This window comes from Oncorhynchus tshawytscha, unplaced genomic scaffold (genome assembly GCF_018296145.1).
Source record: "Oncorhynchus tshawytscha isolate Ot180627B unplaced genomic scaffold, Otsh_v2.0 Un_contig_5383_pilon_pilon, whole genome shotgun sequence".
NCBI lineage: Eukaryota > Metazoa > Chordata > Actinopteri > Salmoniformes > Salmonidae > Oncorhynchus > Oncorhynchus tshawytscha.
The window spans coordinates 157554-175000 of NW_024609457.1; the positions used below are offsets into that span (position 1 = coordinate 157554).

General features: G+C 44.6%; 1 protein-coding gene across 1 annotated transcript in view; it reads right to left on the reverse strand.

Moving 5' to 3' along the window:
- The window catches only part of LOC112215497 (E3 ubiquitin-protein ligase SMURF1), a gene marked incomplete at its 5' end in the record, with an annotated part of 42140 nt that overhangs the window by 24256 nt on the left and 437 nt on the right, over positions 1–17447 (reverse strand). Inside the window, 6 exon segments of the mRNA XM_042315390.1 lie at positions 2–68; positions 1718–1864; positions 5346–5430; positions 7086–7214; positions 7217–7296; positions 7454–7529. Coding sequence (XP_042171324.1) covers positions 2–68; positions 1718–1864; positions 5346–5430; positions 7086–7214; positions 7217–7296; positions 7454–7529 — 584 coding nt within the window.

A 17447-nucleotide genomic window follows, 5' to 3' on the forward strand; every position in this document is an offset into this window, starting at 1 on the left:
CCACCTCCATCTCTCTCCCGCCTCCCCCACCCAGTGGCTGAGACGAATCCTTCACCTGGGAGTGTTGGCTGGAGAAACACAGTGGATTTGTCCCCTTTCTGATTTTTACATATCTTTGATACTGAATGTTATCGGATATTCAACCAAAACCTAATATTAGATAAAGGGAACCTGAGTTTACAAATAACAAACACATTTATTTATTTAACAAAGTTTTGTAACACCAAATTCCTGTTTCAAAAAAGTATTGCCCCCTTTCACTCAATAACTGGATGAGTTAAAAGAATGTTCTGTAGACAGATGAGCTGAAAGAATGTTCTATAGACAGATGAGTTAAAAGAATGTTCTATAGACAGATGAGTTAAAAGAATGTTCTATAGACAGATGAGTTAAAAGAATGTTCTATAGACAGATGAGCTAAAAGAATGTTCTATAGACAGATGAGTTAAAAGAATGTTCTATAGACAGATGAGTTAAAAGAATGTTCTATAGACAGATGAGTTAAAAGAATGTTCTGTAGACAGATGAGTTAAAAGAATGTTCTATAGACAGATGAGTTAAAAGAATGTTCTATAGACAGATGAGTTAAAAGAATGTTCTATAGACAGATGAGCTAAAAGAATGTTCTATAGACAGATGAGTTAAAAGAATGTTCTATAGACAGATGAGTTAAAAGAATGTTCTATAGACAGATGAGTTAAAAGAATGTTCTGTAGACAGATGAGTTAAAAGAATGTTCTATAGACAGATGAGCTAAAAGAATGTTCTGTAGACAGATGAGTTAAAAGAATGTTCTATAGACAGATGAGTTAAAAGAATGTTCTATAGACAGATGAGTTAAAAGAATGTTCTATAGACAGATGAGTTAAAAGAATGTTCTATAGACAGATGAGTTAAAAGAATGTTCTATAGACAGATGAGTTAAAAGAATGTTCTATGGACAGATGAGTTAAAAGAATGTTCTATGGACAGATGAGTTGACAGATGAGTTAAAAGAATGTTCTGTAGACAGATGAGCTAAAAGAATGTTCTATGGACAGATGAGCTAAAAGAATGTTCTATGGACAGATGAGCTAAAAGAATAACTCTTTGGACGACATGGATCCCAAAAGCAACACATTTGATGTTTTGGAATGTCCTAGTCAAAGTCCAAACCTAATCCCAATGGAGATGTTGGAATGGCCTAGTCCAAGTCCAAACCTAATCCCAACTGAGATGTTGGAATGGCCTAGTCAAAGTCCAAACCTAATCCCAATGGAGATGTTGGAATGGCCTAGTCAAAGTCCAAACCTAATCCCAACTGAGATGTTGGAATGGCCTAGTCAAAGTCCAAACCTAATCCCAACTGAGATGTTGGAATGGCCTAGTCAAAGTCCAAACCTAATCCCAATGGAGATGTTGGAATGGTCTAGTCAAAGTCCAAACCTAATCCCAACTGAGATGTTGGAATGGCCTAGTCAAAGTCCAAACCTAATCCCAACTGAGATGTTGGAATGGCCTAGTCAAAGTCCAAACCTAATCCCAATGGAGATGTTGGAATGGCCTAGTCAAAGTCCAAACCTAATCCCAACTGAGATGGGGTCGTTGCAGCTAAAGGTGGCAAAACCAGTTATTGAGTGTAAGGGGGCGATAACTTTTCACATAGTGGCATTGGGTGTTACATAACCATGTTTATGAAATAAATTAAATAACTGTGTGTGTGTGTGTACAAGTGTACCTGATGATGGTGTGTAGCCGGGGGTCAGTGAACTGCGTTGTTCGGTTGTTGTGATCCACAAAGTAGATCCGTCCCGACACCGTGCTCCTCACCTCCCAGCCGGCCGGCAGCGGACCCAACTCCTCACAGCTCACACTGGCCAGGTCCCTGGACCAATCACAACACACCATACTATCAGGGCCCTGGACCAATCACAATACACCTTTCTGAGCTCTACACCAATCACAACACACCTCACTGAGTTCTACACCAATCAAAACACACTTTACTGAGCTCTACACCAATCAAAACACACCTAACTGAGCTCTAAACCAATCACAACACACCTTACTGAGCTCTAAACCAATCACAACACACCTTACTGAGCTCTAGGCCTTCCAACGGGATGCGTTCCAATTCAGGTAAGGTGGTAAGGGTTGAGGTAGTTGGGGAGGTAGGATAGATGGAGAGGTAGGGGGGTGTTAGAATAGAGGGGAGGATAGTAAGGGTAGAGGGTAGGATAGTGAGGGTAGAGGGAAGGATAGTGAGGGTAGAGGGTAGGATAGTGAGGGTAGGATAGTGAGGGTAGAGGATAGGATAGTAAGGGTAGAGGGTTGTATAGGAAGGGTAGAGGGTAGGTAGTAAGGGTAGAGGGTAGGATGGTAAGGGTAGAGGGTAGGATAGTAAGGGTAGAGGGTAGGATCGTAAGGGTAGAGGGTAGGATCGTAAGGGTAGAGGGTAGGATCGTAAGGGTAATGAGGGTAGTATAGTAAGGGTAGAGGGTAGGGTAGTAATGGTAGGCTGGTAAGGGTAATGAGGGTAGGATGGTGAGGGTAGAGGGTAGTATAGTAAGGGTAGAGGGTAGGATAGTAAGGGTAGAGGGTAGGATAGTAAGGGTAGAGGGTAGGATAGTAAGGGTAGAGGGTAGGATAGTAAGGGTAGTATAGTAAGGGTAGAGGGTAGTATAGTAAGGGTAGAGGGTAGGATAGTAAGGGTAGAGGGTAGGATAGTAAGGGTAATGAGGGTAGTATAGTAAGGGTAGGATAGTAAGGGTAGAGGGTAGGATAGTGAGGATAGGATAGCACGGGTAGAAGGTAGTATAGTAAGGGTTAGAGGGTAGGATAGTAAGGGTAGGATGGTAAGGGTAGAGGGTAGTATAGTAAGGGTAGAGGGTAGGATAGTAAGGGTAGGGTAGTTAGGGTAGAGGGTAGTAGAGTAAGGGTAGAGGGTAGGATAGTAAGGGTAGAGGGTAGGATAGTAAGGGTAGAGGGTAGTATAGTAAGGGTAGAGGGTAGGATAGTAAGGGTAGGATAGTAAGGGTAGAGGGTAGTATAGTAAGGGTAGAGGGTAGGATAGTAAGGGTAGGATAGTAAGGGTAGAGGGTAGTATAGTAAGGGTAGAGGGTAGGATAGTAAGGGTAGAGGGTAGGATAGTAAGGGTAATGAGGGTAGTATAGTAAGGGTAGGATAGTAAGGGTAGTATAGTAAGGGTAGAGGGTAGGATAGTAAGGGTAGAGGGTAGTATAGTAAGGGTAATGAGGGTAGTATAGTAAGGGTAGGATGGTAAGGGTAGAGGGTAGGATAGTGAGGATAGGATAGCACGGGTAGAAGGTAGTATAGTAAGGGTTAGAGGGTAGGATAGTAAGGGTAGAGGGTAGGATAGTAAGGGTAGGATAGTAAGGGTAGAGGGTAGTATAGTAAGGGTAGAGGGTAGGATAGTAAGGGTAGAGGGTAGTATAGTAAGGGTAGAGGGTAGTATAGTAAGGGTATAGGGTAGGATAGTAAGGGTAGAGGGTAGTATAGTAAGGGTAGAGGGTAGTATAGTAAGGGTATAGGGTATAGATAGGGTAGAGGGTAGTATAGTAAGGGTATAGGGTAGGATAGTAAGGGTAGAGGGTAGTATAGTAAGGGTAGAGGGTAGTATAGTAAGGGTATAGGGTAGGATAGTAAGGGTAGAGGGGTGGTATAGTAAGGGTAGAGGGTAGGATAGTAAGGGTAGTATAGTAAGGGTAGAGGGTAGTATAGTAAGGGTAGAGGGTAGGATAGTAAGGGTAGAGGGTAGGATATAGTAAGGGTAATGAGGGTAGTATAGTAAGGGTAGGATAGTAAGGGTAGAGGGTAGGATAGTGAGGATAGGATAGCACGGGTAGAAGGTAGTATAGTAAGGGTTAGAGGGTAGGATAGTAAGGGTAGGGGTAGGGTAGAGGGTAGGGTAGGATAGTAAGGGTAGAGGGTAGGATAGTAAGGGTAGGGTAGTAAGGGTAGAGGGTAGTAGAGTAAGGGTAGAGGGTAGGATAGTAAGGGTAGAGGGTAGGATAGTAAGGGTAGAGGGTAGTATAGTAAGGGTAGGATAGTAAGGGTAGAGGGTAGTATAGTAAGGGTAGAGGGTAGGATAGTAAGGGTAGGATAGTAAGGGTAGAGGGTAGTATAGTAAGGGTAGAGGGTAGGATAGTAAGGGTAGAGGGTAGTAGGATAGTAAGGGTAGTATAGTGAGGGTAGTATAGTAAGGGTAGTATAGTAAGGGTAGAGGGTAGGATAGTAAGGGTAGAGGGTAGTATAGTAAGGGTAATGAGGGTAGTATAGTAAGGGTAGGATGGTAGTATAGTAGAGGGTAGGATAGGAGGATAGGATAGTAAGGGTAGAAGGTAGTATAGTAAGGGTTAGAGGGTAGGATAGTAAGGGTAGAGGGTAGGATAGTAAGGGTAGAGGGTAGTATAGTAAGGGTAGAGGGTAGGATAGTAAGGGTAGAGGGTAGTATAGTAAGGGTAGAGGGTAGTATAGTAAGGGTATAGGGTAGGATAGTAAGGGTAGAGGGTAGTATAGTAAGGGTAGAGGGTAGTATAGTAAGGGTATAGTATAGTAAGGGTAGAGGGTAGTATAGTAAGGGTATAGGGTAGGATAGTAAGGGTAGAGGGTAGTATAGTAAGGGTAGAGGGTAGTATAGTAAGGGTATAGGGTAGGATAGTAAGGGTAGAGGGGTGGTATAGTAAGGGTAGAGGGTAGGATAGTAAGGGTAGGATAGTAAGGGTAGAGGGTAGTATAGTAAGGGTAGAGGGTAGGATAGTAAGGGTAGAGGGTAGTATAGTAAGGGTAGAGGGTAGTATAGTAAGGGTATAGGGTAGGATAGTAAGGGTATAGGGTAGGATAGTAAGGGTAGAGGGTAGAATAGGAAGGGTAGAGGGTAGGTAGTAAGGGTAGAGGGGTATAGTGAGGGTAGGATAGTAAGGGTAGAGGGTAGGATGGTGAGGGTAGAGGGTAGGATGGTGAGGGTCGAGGGTAGGATAGGAAGGGTAGGATAGTAAGGGTAGAGGGTAGGATAGTAAGGGCAGAGGGTAGGATGGTGAGGGTCGAGGGTAGGATAGTGAGGATAGGATAGGAAGGGTAGAGGGTAGGTAGTAAGTGTAGAGGGTAGGATAGTAAGGGTAGAGGGTAGGATGGTGAGGGTCGAGGGTAGGATAGTAAGGGTAGAGGGTAGGATAGGAAGGGTAGAGGGTAGGTAGTAAGGGTAGAGCGTAGTATAGTGAGGGTAGAGGGTAGGATGGTGAGGGTCGAGGGTAGGATATGGAGGATAGGATAGGAAGGGTAGAGGGTAGGTAGTAAGGGTAGAGGGTAGTAGGTAGACGGCTGGCTGTATGGTGGGCGTGTATTACCTGGGTATGCGTGGGTCATGCCAGGTGCTGACTCCCGTCTGTGTGTGAAGAAAATACACCTGTCCCTGCACCGTGGTGCGCTGCTCTGTAACACACACACATCATACAGAAAGGTCACACACACACACACGTTGGACACAAACACACACTAGGGATAATAGTATCCGGAACACATGTGGTTTTTAACATGAGAACTGCTGCGTGAGAGAGAGTCTCTACTGCTGCAGCTGTTGAGATGGGAGCAGAGCGACAGCGATACGTCAACTCAGCTACAGCCAAGACCAGCTAACCTGTAAACAGCCAAGACCAGCTAACCTGTAAACAGCCAAGACCAGCTAACCTGTAAACAGCCAAGACCAGCTAACCTGTAAACAGCCAAGACCAGCTAACCTGTAAAACAGCCAAGACCAGCTAACCTGTAAAACAGCCAAGACCAGCTAACCTGTAAACAGCCAAGACCAGCTAACCTGTAAACAGCCAAGACCAGCTAACCTGTAAAACAGCCAAGACCAGCTAACCTGTAAAACAGCCAAGACCAGCTAACCTGTAAAACAGCCAAGACCAGCTAACCTGTAAACAGCCAAGACCAGCTAACCTGTAAACAGCCAAGACCAGCTAACCTGTAAACAGCCAAGACCAGCTAACCTGTAAACAGCCAAGACCAGCTAACCTGTAAACAGCCAAGACCAGCTAACCTGTAAACAGCCAAGACCAGCTAACCTGTAAACAGCCAAGACCAGCTAACCTGTAAAACAGCCAAGACCAGCTAACCTGTAAAACAGCCAAGACCAGCTAACCTGTAAACAGCCAAGACCAGCTAACCTGTAAACAGCCAAGACCAGCTAACCTGTAGCAGCCAAGACCAGCTAACCTGTAGCAGCCAAGACCAGCTAACCTGTAGCAGCCACAATGTAGTTCACCATCCACATAACAGTATCTGTCTTGACTGGAGCAGCCTAGAGAAGCTAGCCAGGCTAATTGAGGCCACATGTTGTGCTTTCTCCACAACCCCATTCAGAATAAACAGCCTCCCTGTTGGTCAATAACACACACCTGGTCAATAACACACACCTGGTCAATAACACACACCTGGCCCTGGTCAATAACACACACCTGGCCAATAACACACACCTGGTCAATAACACACATCTGGCCCTGGTCAATAACACACACCTGGTCAATAACACACACCTGGTCAATAACACACATCTGGCCCTGGTCAATAACACACACCTGGCCCTGGTCAATAACACACACCTGGCCCTGGTCAATAACACACACCTGGCCCTGGTCAATAACACACACCTGGCCCAATAACACACACCTGGTCAATAACACACACCTGGTCAATAACACACACCTGGCCCTGGTCAATAACACACACCTGGCCAATAACACACACCTGGCCCTGGTCAATAACACACACCTGGCCCTGGTCAATAACACACACCTGGCCCTGGTCAATAACACACACCTGGCCAATAACACACACCTGGCCCTGGTCAATAACACACACCTGGCCCTGGTCAATAACACACACCTGGTCAATAACACACACCTGGCCCTGGTCAATAACACACACCTGGTCAATAACACACACCTGGCCCTGGTCAATAACACACACCTGGCCCTGGTCAATAACACACACCTGGCCCTGGACAATAACACACACCTGGTCAATAACACACACCTGGCCCTGTACAATTTGTAAATAACACAAACTCTCTCCGTCTCTCTCACCGTATCCCTCAGGCAGATCAGGTGATTGGTTGCCATGTGGTCGGTTCTGAGGGGTGTGGGTGTGTCTTTGGGAATCCTGGCTTCTGATTCGCTGAGCCTGGAGCCGGTTCTCCTGGTTGGGTGAATCCGGTGGACAGGTCCCGCCCCAGCGGCGCCCGTGGGGTCTGAGTATGGCAGCGGCTCCTCACTGAAACAGCTCTCAAACACAGGCCTACACACACACACACACACACACACACACACACACACACACACACACACACACACACACACACACAGTGAGAGCCCTCCAACACACACAGTGAGAGAGCCCTCCAACACACACAGTGAGAGCCCTCCAACACACACAACCACAGAAGGATCCTCACCCCTCATTCTCTAACAGTCCTCTACAGTCGACCACGGGTCCTCCGCTGCCCAAACCATCTCTGGTCTGGAGGCTCACTGGAAAACACAGTTAACACACATTACACACACAGTCTAGTACAGCTAACCTTGTGGGGACACACAATTCAGCCCCAATCAAAATCCTATTTCCCTAACCCGTACTCTTACCCTAACCTTAACATAAACCCTAACCCGTACTCTTACCCTAACCTTAACATAAACCCTAACCCGTACTCTTACACTAACCCGTACTCTTACCCAAACCTTAACATAAACCCTAACCCGTACTCTTACACTAACCCGTACCCTTAACCTAACCTTAACATAAACCCTAACCCGTACTCTTACCCTAACCTTAACATAAACCCTAACCCGTACTCTTACCCTAACCTTAACTTAAACCCTAACCCGTACTCTTACACTAACCCGTACTCTTACCCAAACCTTAACCCTAACCCGTACTCTTACCCTAACCTTAACCCTAACCCGTACTCTTACCCTAACCTTAACATAAACCCTAACCCGTACTCTTACACTAACCCGTACTCTTACCCAAACCTTAACATAAACCCTAACCCGTACTCTTACACTAACCCGTACTCTTACCCTAACCTTAACATAAACCCTAACCCGTACTCTTACCCTAACCTTAACCCTAACCTGTACTCTTACACTAACCTTAACATAAACCCTAACCCGTACTCTTACCCTAACCTTAACATAAACCCTAACCCGTACTCTTACCCTAACCTTAACATAAACCCTAACCCGTACTCTTACCCTAACCCGTACTCTTACCCTAACCCGTACTCTTACACTAACCTTAACATAAACCCTAACCCGTACCCTTACCCTAACCTTAACATAAACCCTAACCCATACTCTTAACCTGTCTTGGTCAGGGGGCGGTATTTTCACCTCCGGATGAAAAGCGTGCCCAAATTAAACTGCCTGCTACTCAGGCCCATAAGCTAGGATATGCATATAATTAGTAGATTTGGATAGAAAACACTCTAAAGTTTCCAAAACGGTGAAAATATAAGTAAGTGTAAGTATAACATAACTCATATGGCAGGCGAAAACCCGAGGAGAATCCAACCAGGAATTACTATTATTTTGAAAGGCTGTTTTTCCATTGAAAACCTATCCACTATACAGAGACTTAGGACCCAGTTCACGAGCGCTATGGCTTCCTCAACATGTAACCAGTCTTTAGGCATTGTTTCAGGCTTTTACTCTGAAAAATTAGGGAGATACACCGCTTTCAATGAGAGGACGGTGGAAATTTCCAGACATGAACCAAGCACGTGATCAGGAGTGCGCATTTCTTGTTGACCTTTTCCATTGACGAAGCTTTTGTCCGGTTGAAATATTATTGATTATTTATGACAAAAACAACCTGAGGATTGATTTTAAACATCATTTGACATGTTTCTACTATCTTTTATTGTACTTTTTTGACTTTTCGTCTTGGTTTTGAGAGAGCGCATTGTGCCTTTGGATTTCTGAACTAAACGCACCAACGAAACGGAATTTGGACATAAAGATGAACTTTATCGATCAAAACAAACATTTATTGACTAACATGGAGACCTGCGAGTGCCACCAGATGAAGATCATCAAGTAAGTGAGGTAAGTAAGTGATTATTTTTAATGCTTTTTCTGACTTTGGTGAAAATGGCTGTATGGGTTTCTGTGGCTAGGCGCTGACCTAACATAATCGCAAAGTGTGCTTTCGCCGTAAAGCCTTTTTGAAATCTGACACAGCGGTTGCACTAAGGAGAAGTTTCTTTATTCATATGTTTAACACTTGTATCTTTTATCAATGTTTATGATGAGTGTTTCTGTAATTTGATGTGGCTCTCTGCACTTTCACCAGATGTTTGTTTGAGACAATGCATTTCTGAACATAACACACCCATTTCAAATGAGGTTTTTGGACATAAAGATTAACTTTATCGAACAAAACACACATTTATTGTGTAAAATGAAGTCCTGTGAGTGCCATCTGATGAAGATCAAAGGTTAGTGATGAATTTAATTGCTATTTCTGACTTTTTAAATGCAAATGGCGTGTTAAAACAGTTTTGATGGCCATGCTTAAAAAAAGAGCTACTATTTTTATTTTCCAAATGGTAATTGATGAGCGCCTCCCATTCACTATTCAAGTGTACAGGCAACGGTAGGCAGGCTATTATGGAAACATGGAGGCAATTATTTTATAAAGTCTTCATAATAGGCCATTGAAACCAGCATTTCTCTCCTGTTTAATTGTTTTTCATATCAACTTTCTTTCACTGTCCAGAAGCCAATGGCACAATCCTAGTCACTTCTCGTTTCAGTTCGCTGCAGCTAGCGACTGGAACGAGCTGCAACAAACACTCAAACCGAATAGTTTTATCTCCATCTCTTCATTCAAAGACTCAATCATGGACACTCTTACTGGCAGTTGTCGCTGCTTAGCGTGATGTATTGTTGTGATGTATTGTTGTGATGTATTGTTGTGATGTATTGTTGTGATGTATTGTTGTGATGTATTGTTGTGATGTATTGTTGTCTCTTTGTCCCGTTGTGCTGTTGTCTGTGCCCAATAATGTTTGTACTAGGGATGCAGGATATATCGGTAAACATATCGGAATCGGTCGATATTAGCTAAAAATGTAAACATCGGTATCGACCCGAAGTCTAGTTTAAAGCCGATGTCAAAGCTGACGTGCATACCTATATAACGTAGGTAGATGACGTGCATACCTATATAACGTAGGTAGATGACGTGCATACCTACATAACGTAGGTAGATGATGTGCATACCTACATAACGTAGGTAGATGACGTGCATACCTACATAACGTAGGTAGATGACGTGCATACCTATATAACGTAGGTAGATGACCTACATACCGTAGGTAGATGACATGCATACCTACATAACGTAGGTAGATGACGTGCATACCTATATAACGTAGGTAGATGACCTACATACCGTAGGTAGATGACGTGCATACCTACATAACGTAGGTAGATGATGTGCATACCTATATAACGTAGGTAGATGACCTACATACCGTAGGTAGATGACGTGCATACCTACATAACGTAGGTAGATGACGTGCATACCTATATAACGTAGGTAGATGACCTACATACCGTAGGTAGATGACGTGCATACCTACATAACGTAGGTAGATGACGTGCATACCTATATAACGTAGGTAGATAACCGTAGGTAGATGACGTGCATACCTATATAACGTAGGTACACAGCGTAATGATGCCATGTAAAATGTTGCACTACACGTGCAACACAGCGTTCCTAACCTAGCCCACAATGTCTGCTGTGTGGATCGAGCAGTCAACAAGTCAAACAGTCATTTGAAAGAGTAAGAACATTTCAGGTTTCTGTACAGCACTTTGAGATATCAGCTGATGTAAGAAGGGCTTTATAAATAAATTAGATTTGATTTTCAGCGAGACAACTCAAAGGTGAAATCCATAACACCAAGTGAATGGGATTCATTCACAAATCAACCGTTCTCTGTCGTAGAGGACGTTGACAATCAACCGTTCTCTGTCGTAGAGGACGTTGACAATCAACCGTTCTCTGTCGTAGAGGACGTTGACAATCAACCGTTCTCTGTCGTAGAGGACGTTGACAATCAACCGTTCTGTCGTAGAGGGCGTTGACAATCGTAGAGGACGTTGACAATCAACCGTTCTCTGTCGTAGAGGCGTTGACAATCAACCGTTCTCTGTCAACGTTGACAATCAACCGTTCTCTGTCTAGAGGCGTTGACAATCAACCGTTCTCTGTCGTCGTTGACAATCAAACGTTCTCTGTCGAGGGCGTTGACAATCAACCGTTCTCTGTCGTAGAGGACGTTGACAATCAACCGTTCTCTGTCGTTGACAATCAACCGTTCTCTGTCGTTGACAATCAAGAGGGGCGTTGACAATCAACCGTTCTCTGTCGTAGAGGCGTTGACAATCAACCGTTCTCTGTCGTAGAGGACGTTGACAATCAACCGTTCTCTGTCGTAGAGGCGTTGACAATCAACCGTTCTCTGTCGTAGAGGACGTTGACAATCAACCGTTCTCTGTCGTAGAGGACGTTGACTTTAGCGACTGATCGAGCACCGATTCTGGGTTGTGCATCAGTGGTACATCATGTTCTCGTGTACAGTCGTGGCCAAAAGTTTTGAGAATGACACAAATATTAATTTCCACAAAGTTTGCTGCTTCAGTGTCTTTAGATATTTTTGTCAGATGTTACTATGGAATACTGAAGTATAATTACAAGCATTTCATAAGTGTCAAAGGCTTTTATTGACAGTTACATGAAGTTGATGCAAAGAGTCAATATTTGCAGTGTTGACCCTTCTTTTTCAAGACCTCTGCAATCCACCCTGGCATGCTGTCAATTAACTTCTGGGCCACATCCTGACTGATGGCAGCCCATTGTTGCATAATCAAAGCTTGGAGTTTCTCAGCATTTGTGGGGTTTTGTTTGTCCACCTGCCTCTTGAGGATTGACCACAAGTTCTCATTGGGATTAAGGTCTGGGGAGTTTCCTGGCCATGGGCCCAAAATATGGATGTTTTGTTCCCCGAGCCACTTAGTTATCACTTTTGCCTTATGGCAGGGTGCTCCATCATGCTGGAAAAGACATTGTTCGTCACAAAACTGTTCCTGGATGGTTGGGAGAAGTTGCACTCGGAGGATGTGTTGGTACCACTCTCATATGCACTCACACCTGCCTGCTGCCATACCTGAGCAGGCTCTGTACTGGTGGTGCCCCGATCTCGCAGCTGAATCATCTTTAGGAGACGGTCCTGGCGATTGCTAGACTTTCTTGGGCGCCTTGAAGCCAACAACATAACAATTTGGAGTATATGCAAATTGCCATCATACAAACTGAGGCAGCAGACTGTGAAAATTAATATTTGAGTCATTCTCAAAACTTTTGGCCACGACTCTACACACTACCAAGTGCGCTATTTTTCAGATGTTGCCCTACCGGAGTTACACAGTAATAGTGTCACTGCTATTAGCTTCACGACATACTATGGATTGCCATTTGGGTCTTTACGTGTCAGAAAAGAGAAAAGATACGTCAAATAAACACTATTTGACATTAACACAATTTGACACGTTAAATAAGCTTTTAATTTGACACGTCAAATAACACAGTTCTATTATAGAATGTTGTGTGTTCTGAATCTGCACGTTCAAAGCCAAGCAACACCACTACTATCAGCACTGTCAAAGCTGTACAAGAAAAGTCTGCAAACACTGGCCACGAACGATGTGTTTACAATACCGCGTTGGGTAATAAAGCATCATTTGTTACAACGTAACTTCTGGGGTAGCTAGCGTTAGCTTGGTACCTATCTAGCACCAATACAACCAGCCTGAAAACAATGACCAGTAGAAACTGCAGTCATTTTCATTATTCTTAGCAATGATTTAGGAATCCTTGTGAGTAAGTATTAGCTAGGTTGCCTCTTGTTGTTCGGCTATTGAAATTGAACTTCAGGTCATGAAAATAAATAGCTAGCCAGCTACTTAACCATGTTGCCCAAAGCTAACGTTATAAGCAGCCAGCTAGCTTCATCTGGCTAGTGAGGCTCGGCCGGACCGGGTTATGTGTTGTGAAGCTAGCCACAATAAGGATTAGGCACAATAGTGGAATTTGCGATTTGCCTTCAAAATAAAAGTACTTATTTGAAAGTGATGCAGAAGGTAACAATTGGTGGAATCATGCCATATTTAGACTAGATAATGTTAAACAAGGTTGGAATGTGAAGCAATGAAATAGGTTATCAGTCCACTCGGTGACGCCTGCAGAACACAACCGTGAAAAGTTTACGCAAATATTAACGTTGTAGCTCTTAACGCGGGACTGTGACTGTGTAAAATCACCTCCCCAGTCAGCCTATTGTGCGTTTTGACATTCATATTGCACTCTACAGCTTTACCTAAGGATTGGGGATCAATGATATGGGGAAACAGTCTACTCAATACCCAAGATATTTTTTTCCAACATCCTCCTCAGAGTTTTCAGACTCCAAAACATCCATGTAGTATTGTTTTTCCTCAGGAATAGTGTTCAATACAAACAGGTTGACAATAAATGTGGCTCAATTCACAGTTGTTTCAGAGTCCCGCAATAAGAGCTATGATGCTAATGTTCTCTGGGTGTCACGGAGTAGACTGATACCCCATGTCAACGATCCACAGTCCATAGGTAAGGCTGTACAGTGAAATAAGGATGCCCCCAATGCAACTCTAAAGTATAATACATCCAGTGTGATTTCAACAGATTTTTGTCAAATTAACAAATCATTGTCCTTTGTTGATTTTATATAACAACATTCCAACCTCGTTTAGCATGATCTATTCAATTATGGCATAATTCTACTATTTGTATTCATTTGCATCACTGTCAATTACATACTTTTATTTTGAAGGCTAACCGCAAAGTCCACTATTGTGGCTAATCCTTATTGTGGTTAGCTTCACATAGATGGGTCTGACCATTAATCAAATAAGAACTGTCTTATAAATTAGGGTTGCTTTTAGATGATGACACCTAGCTACTGAAACAGATGTTAGCTAGCTAACTATAGCTACTGAAACAGATGTTAGCTAGCTAACTATAGCTACTGAAACAGATGTTAGCTAGCTAACTATAGCTACTGAAACATATGTTAGCTAGCTAACTATAGCTACTGAAACAGATGTTAGCATACATGTACTTCCGGCGCCGACAGAGATGGCCGCCTCGCTTCGCGTTCCTAGGAAACTATGCAGTTTTTTGTTTTTTTACGTGTTATTTCTTACACTAGTACCCCAGGTCATCTTAGGTTTCATTACATACAGCCGAGAAGAACTACTGAATATAAGATCAGCGTCAACTCACCATCAGTACGACCAAGAATATGTTTTTCGCAATGCGGATCCTGTGTTCTGCCTTACAACCAGTGTAACTGAGTGGATCCTATGCAGCGACCCAAAAAAAAAACGACTCAGAAAAAGAGGGAAACGAAGCGGTCTTCTGGTCAGACTCCGGAGACGGGCACATCGTGCACCACTCCCTAGCATTCTTCTTGCCAATGTCCAGTCTCTTGACAACAAGGTTGATGAAATCCGAGCAAGGGTAGCATTCCAGAGGGACATCAGAGACTGTAACGTTCTCTGCTTCACGGAAACATGGCTAACTGGAGAGACGCAATCCGAAGCGGTGCAGCCAGCGGGTTTCTCCACGCATCGCGCCGACAGAAACAAACATCTTTCTGGTAAGAAGACGGGCGGGGGCGTATGCCTTATGACTAATGTGACATGGTGTGATGAAAGAAACATACAGGAACTCAAATCCTTCTGTTCACCTGATTTAGAATTCCTCACAATCAAATCTAGACCGCATTATCTACCAAGAGAATTCTCTTCGATTATAATCACAGCCGTATATATCCCCCCCCAAGCAGACACATCGATGGCTCTGCACGAACTTTATTTAACTCTCTGCAAACTGGAAACGATTTATCCGGAGGCTGCATTCATTGTAGCTGGGGATTTTAACAAGGCTAATCTGAAAACAAGACTCCCTAAATTTTATCAGCATATCGATTGCGCAACCAGGGGTGGAAAGACCCTGGATCATTGTTACTCTAACTTCCGCGACGCATATAAGGCCCTGCCCCGCCCCCTTTCGGAAAAGCTGACCACGACTCCATTTTGTTGATCCCTGCCTACAGACAGAAACTAAAACAAGAAGCTCCCACGCTGAGGTCTGTCCAACGCTGGTCCGACCAAGCTGACTCCACACTCCAAGACTGCTTCCATCACGTGGACTGGGAGATGTTTCGTATTGCGTCAGACAACAACATTGACGAATACGCTGATACGGTGTGCGAGTTCATTAGAACGTGCGTTGAAGATGTCGTTCCCATAGCAACGATTAAAACATTCCCTAACCAGAAACCGTGGATTGATGGCAGCATTCGTGTGAAACTGAAGGCACGAACCACTGCTTTCAATCAGGGCAAGGTGTCTGGTAACATGACTGAATACAAACAGTGCAGCTATTCCCTCCGCAAGGCTATCAAACAAGCTAAGCGCCAGTACAGAGACAAAGTAGAATCTCAATTCAACGGCTCAGACACAAGAGGCATGTGGCAGGGTCTACAGTCAATCACGGACTACAGGAAGAAATCCAGCCCAGTCACGGACCAGGATGTCTTGCTCCCAGGCAGACTAAATAACTTTTTTGCCCGCTTTGAGGACAATACAGTGCCACTGACACGGCCTGCAACGAAAACATGCGGTCTCTCCTTCACTGCAGCCGAAGTGAGTAAGACATTTAAACGTGTTAACCCTCGCAAGGCTGCAGGCCCAGACGGCATCCCCAGCCGCGCCCTCAGAGCATGCGCAGACCAGCTGGCCGGTGTGTTTACGGACATATTCAATCAATCCCTATACCAGTCTGCTGTTCCCACATGCTTCAAGAGGGCCACCATTGTTCCTGTTCCCAAGAAAGCTAAGGTAACTGAGCTAAACGACTACCGCCCTGTAGCACTCACATCCGTCATCATGAAGTGCTTTGAGAGACTAGTCAAGGACCATATCACCTCCACCCTACCTGACACCCTTGACCCACTCCAATTTGCTTACCGCCCAAATAGGTCCACAGACGATGCAATCTCAACCACACTGCACACTGCCCTAACCCATCTGGACAAGAGGAATACCTATGTGAGAATGCTGTTCATCGACTACAGCTCGGCATTCAACACCATAGTACCCTCCAAGCTCGTCATCAAGCTCGAGACCCTGGGTCTCGACCCCGCCCTGTGCAACTGGGTACTGGACTTCCTGACGGGCCACCCCCAGGTGGTGAGGGTAGGCAACAACATCTCCTCCCCGCTGATCCTCAACACTGGGGCCCCACAAGGGTGCGTTCTGAGCCCTCTCCTGTACTCCCTGTTCACCCACGACTGCGTGGCCATGCACGCCTCCAACTCAATCAAGTTTGCGGACGACACAACAGTGGTAGGCTTGATTACCAACAACGACGAGACGGCCTACAGGGAGGAGGTGAGGGCCCTCGGAGTGTGGTGTCAGGAAAATAACCTCACACTCAACGTCAACAAAACTAAGGAGATGATTGTGGACTTCAGGAAACAGCAGAGGGAACACCTCCCCATCCACATCGATGGAACAGTAGTGGAGAGGGTAGCAAGTTTTAAGTTCCTCGGCATACACATCACAGACAAACTGAATTGGTCCACTCACACAGACAGCATCGTGAGGAAGGCGCAGCAGCGCCTCTTCAACCTCAGGAGGCTGAAGAAATTCGGCTTGTCACCAAAAGCACTCACAAACTTCTACAGATGCACAATCGAGAGCATCCTGGCGGGCTGTATCACCGCCTGGTATGGCAACTGCACCGCCCTCAACCGTAAGGCTCTCCAGAGGGTAGTGAGGTCTGCACAACGCATCACCGGGGCAAACTACCTGCCCTCCAGGACACCTACACCACCCGATGCTACAGGAAGGCCATAAAGATCATCAAGGACATCAACCACCCGAGCCACTGCCTGTTCACCCCGCTGTCATCCAGAAGGCGAGGTCAGTACAGGTGCATCAAAGCTGGGACCGAGAGACTGAAAAACAGCTTCTATCTCAAGGCCATCAGACTGTTAAACAGCCACCACTAACATTGAGTGGCTACTGCCAACACACTGTCAATGACACTGACTCTACTCCAGCCACTTTAATCATGGGAATTGATGGGAAATGATGTAAATATATCACTAGCCACTTTAAACAATGCTACCTTATATAATGTTACTTACCCTACATTGTTCATCTCATATGCATACGTTGATACTGTACTCTATATCATCGACTGCATCCTTATGTAATACATGTATCACTAGCCACTTTAACTATGCCACTTGGTTTACATACTCATCT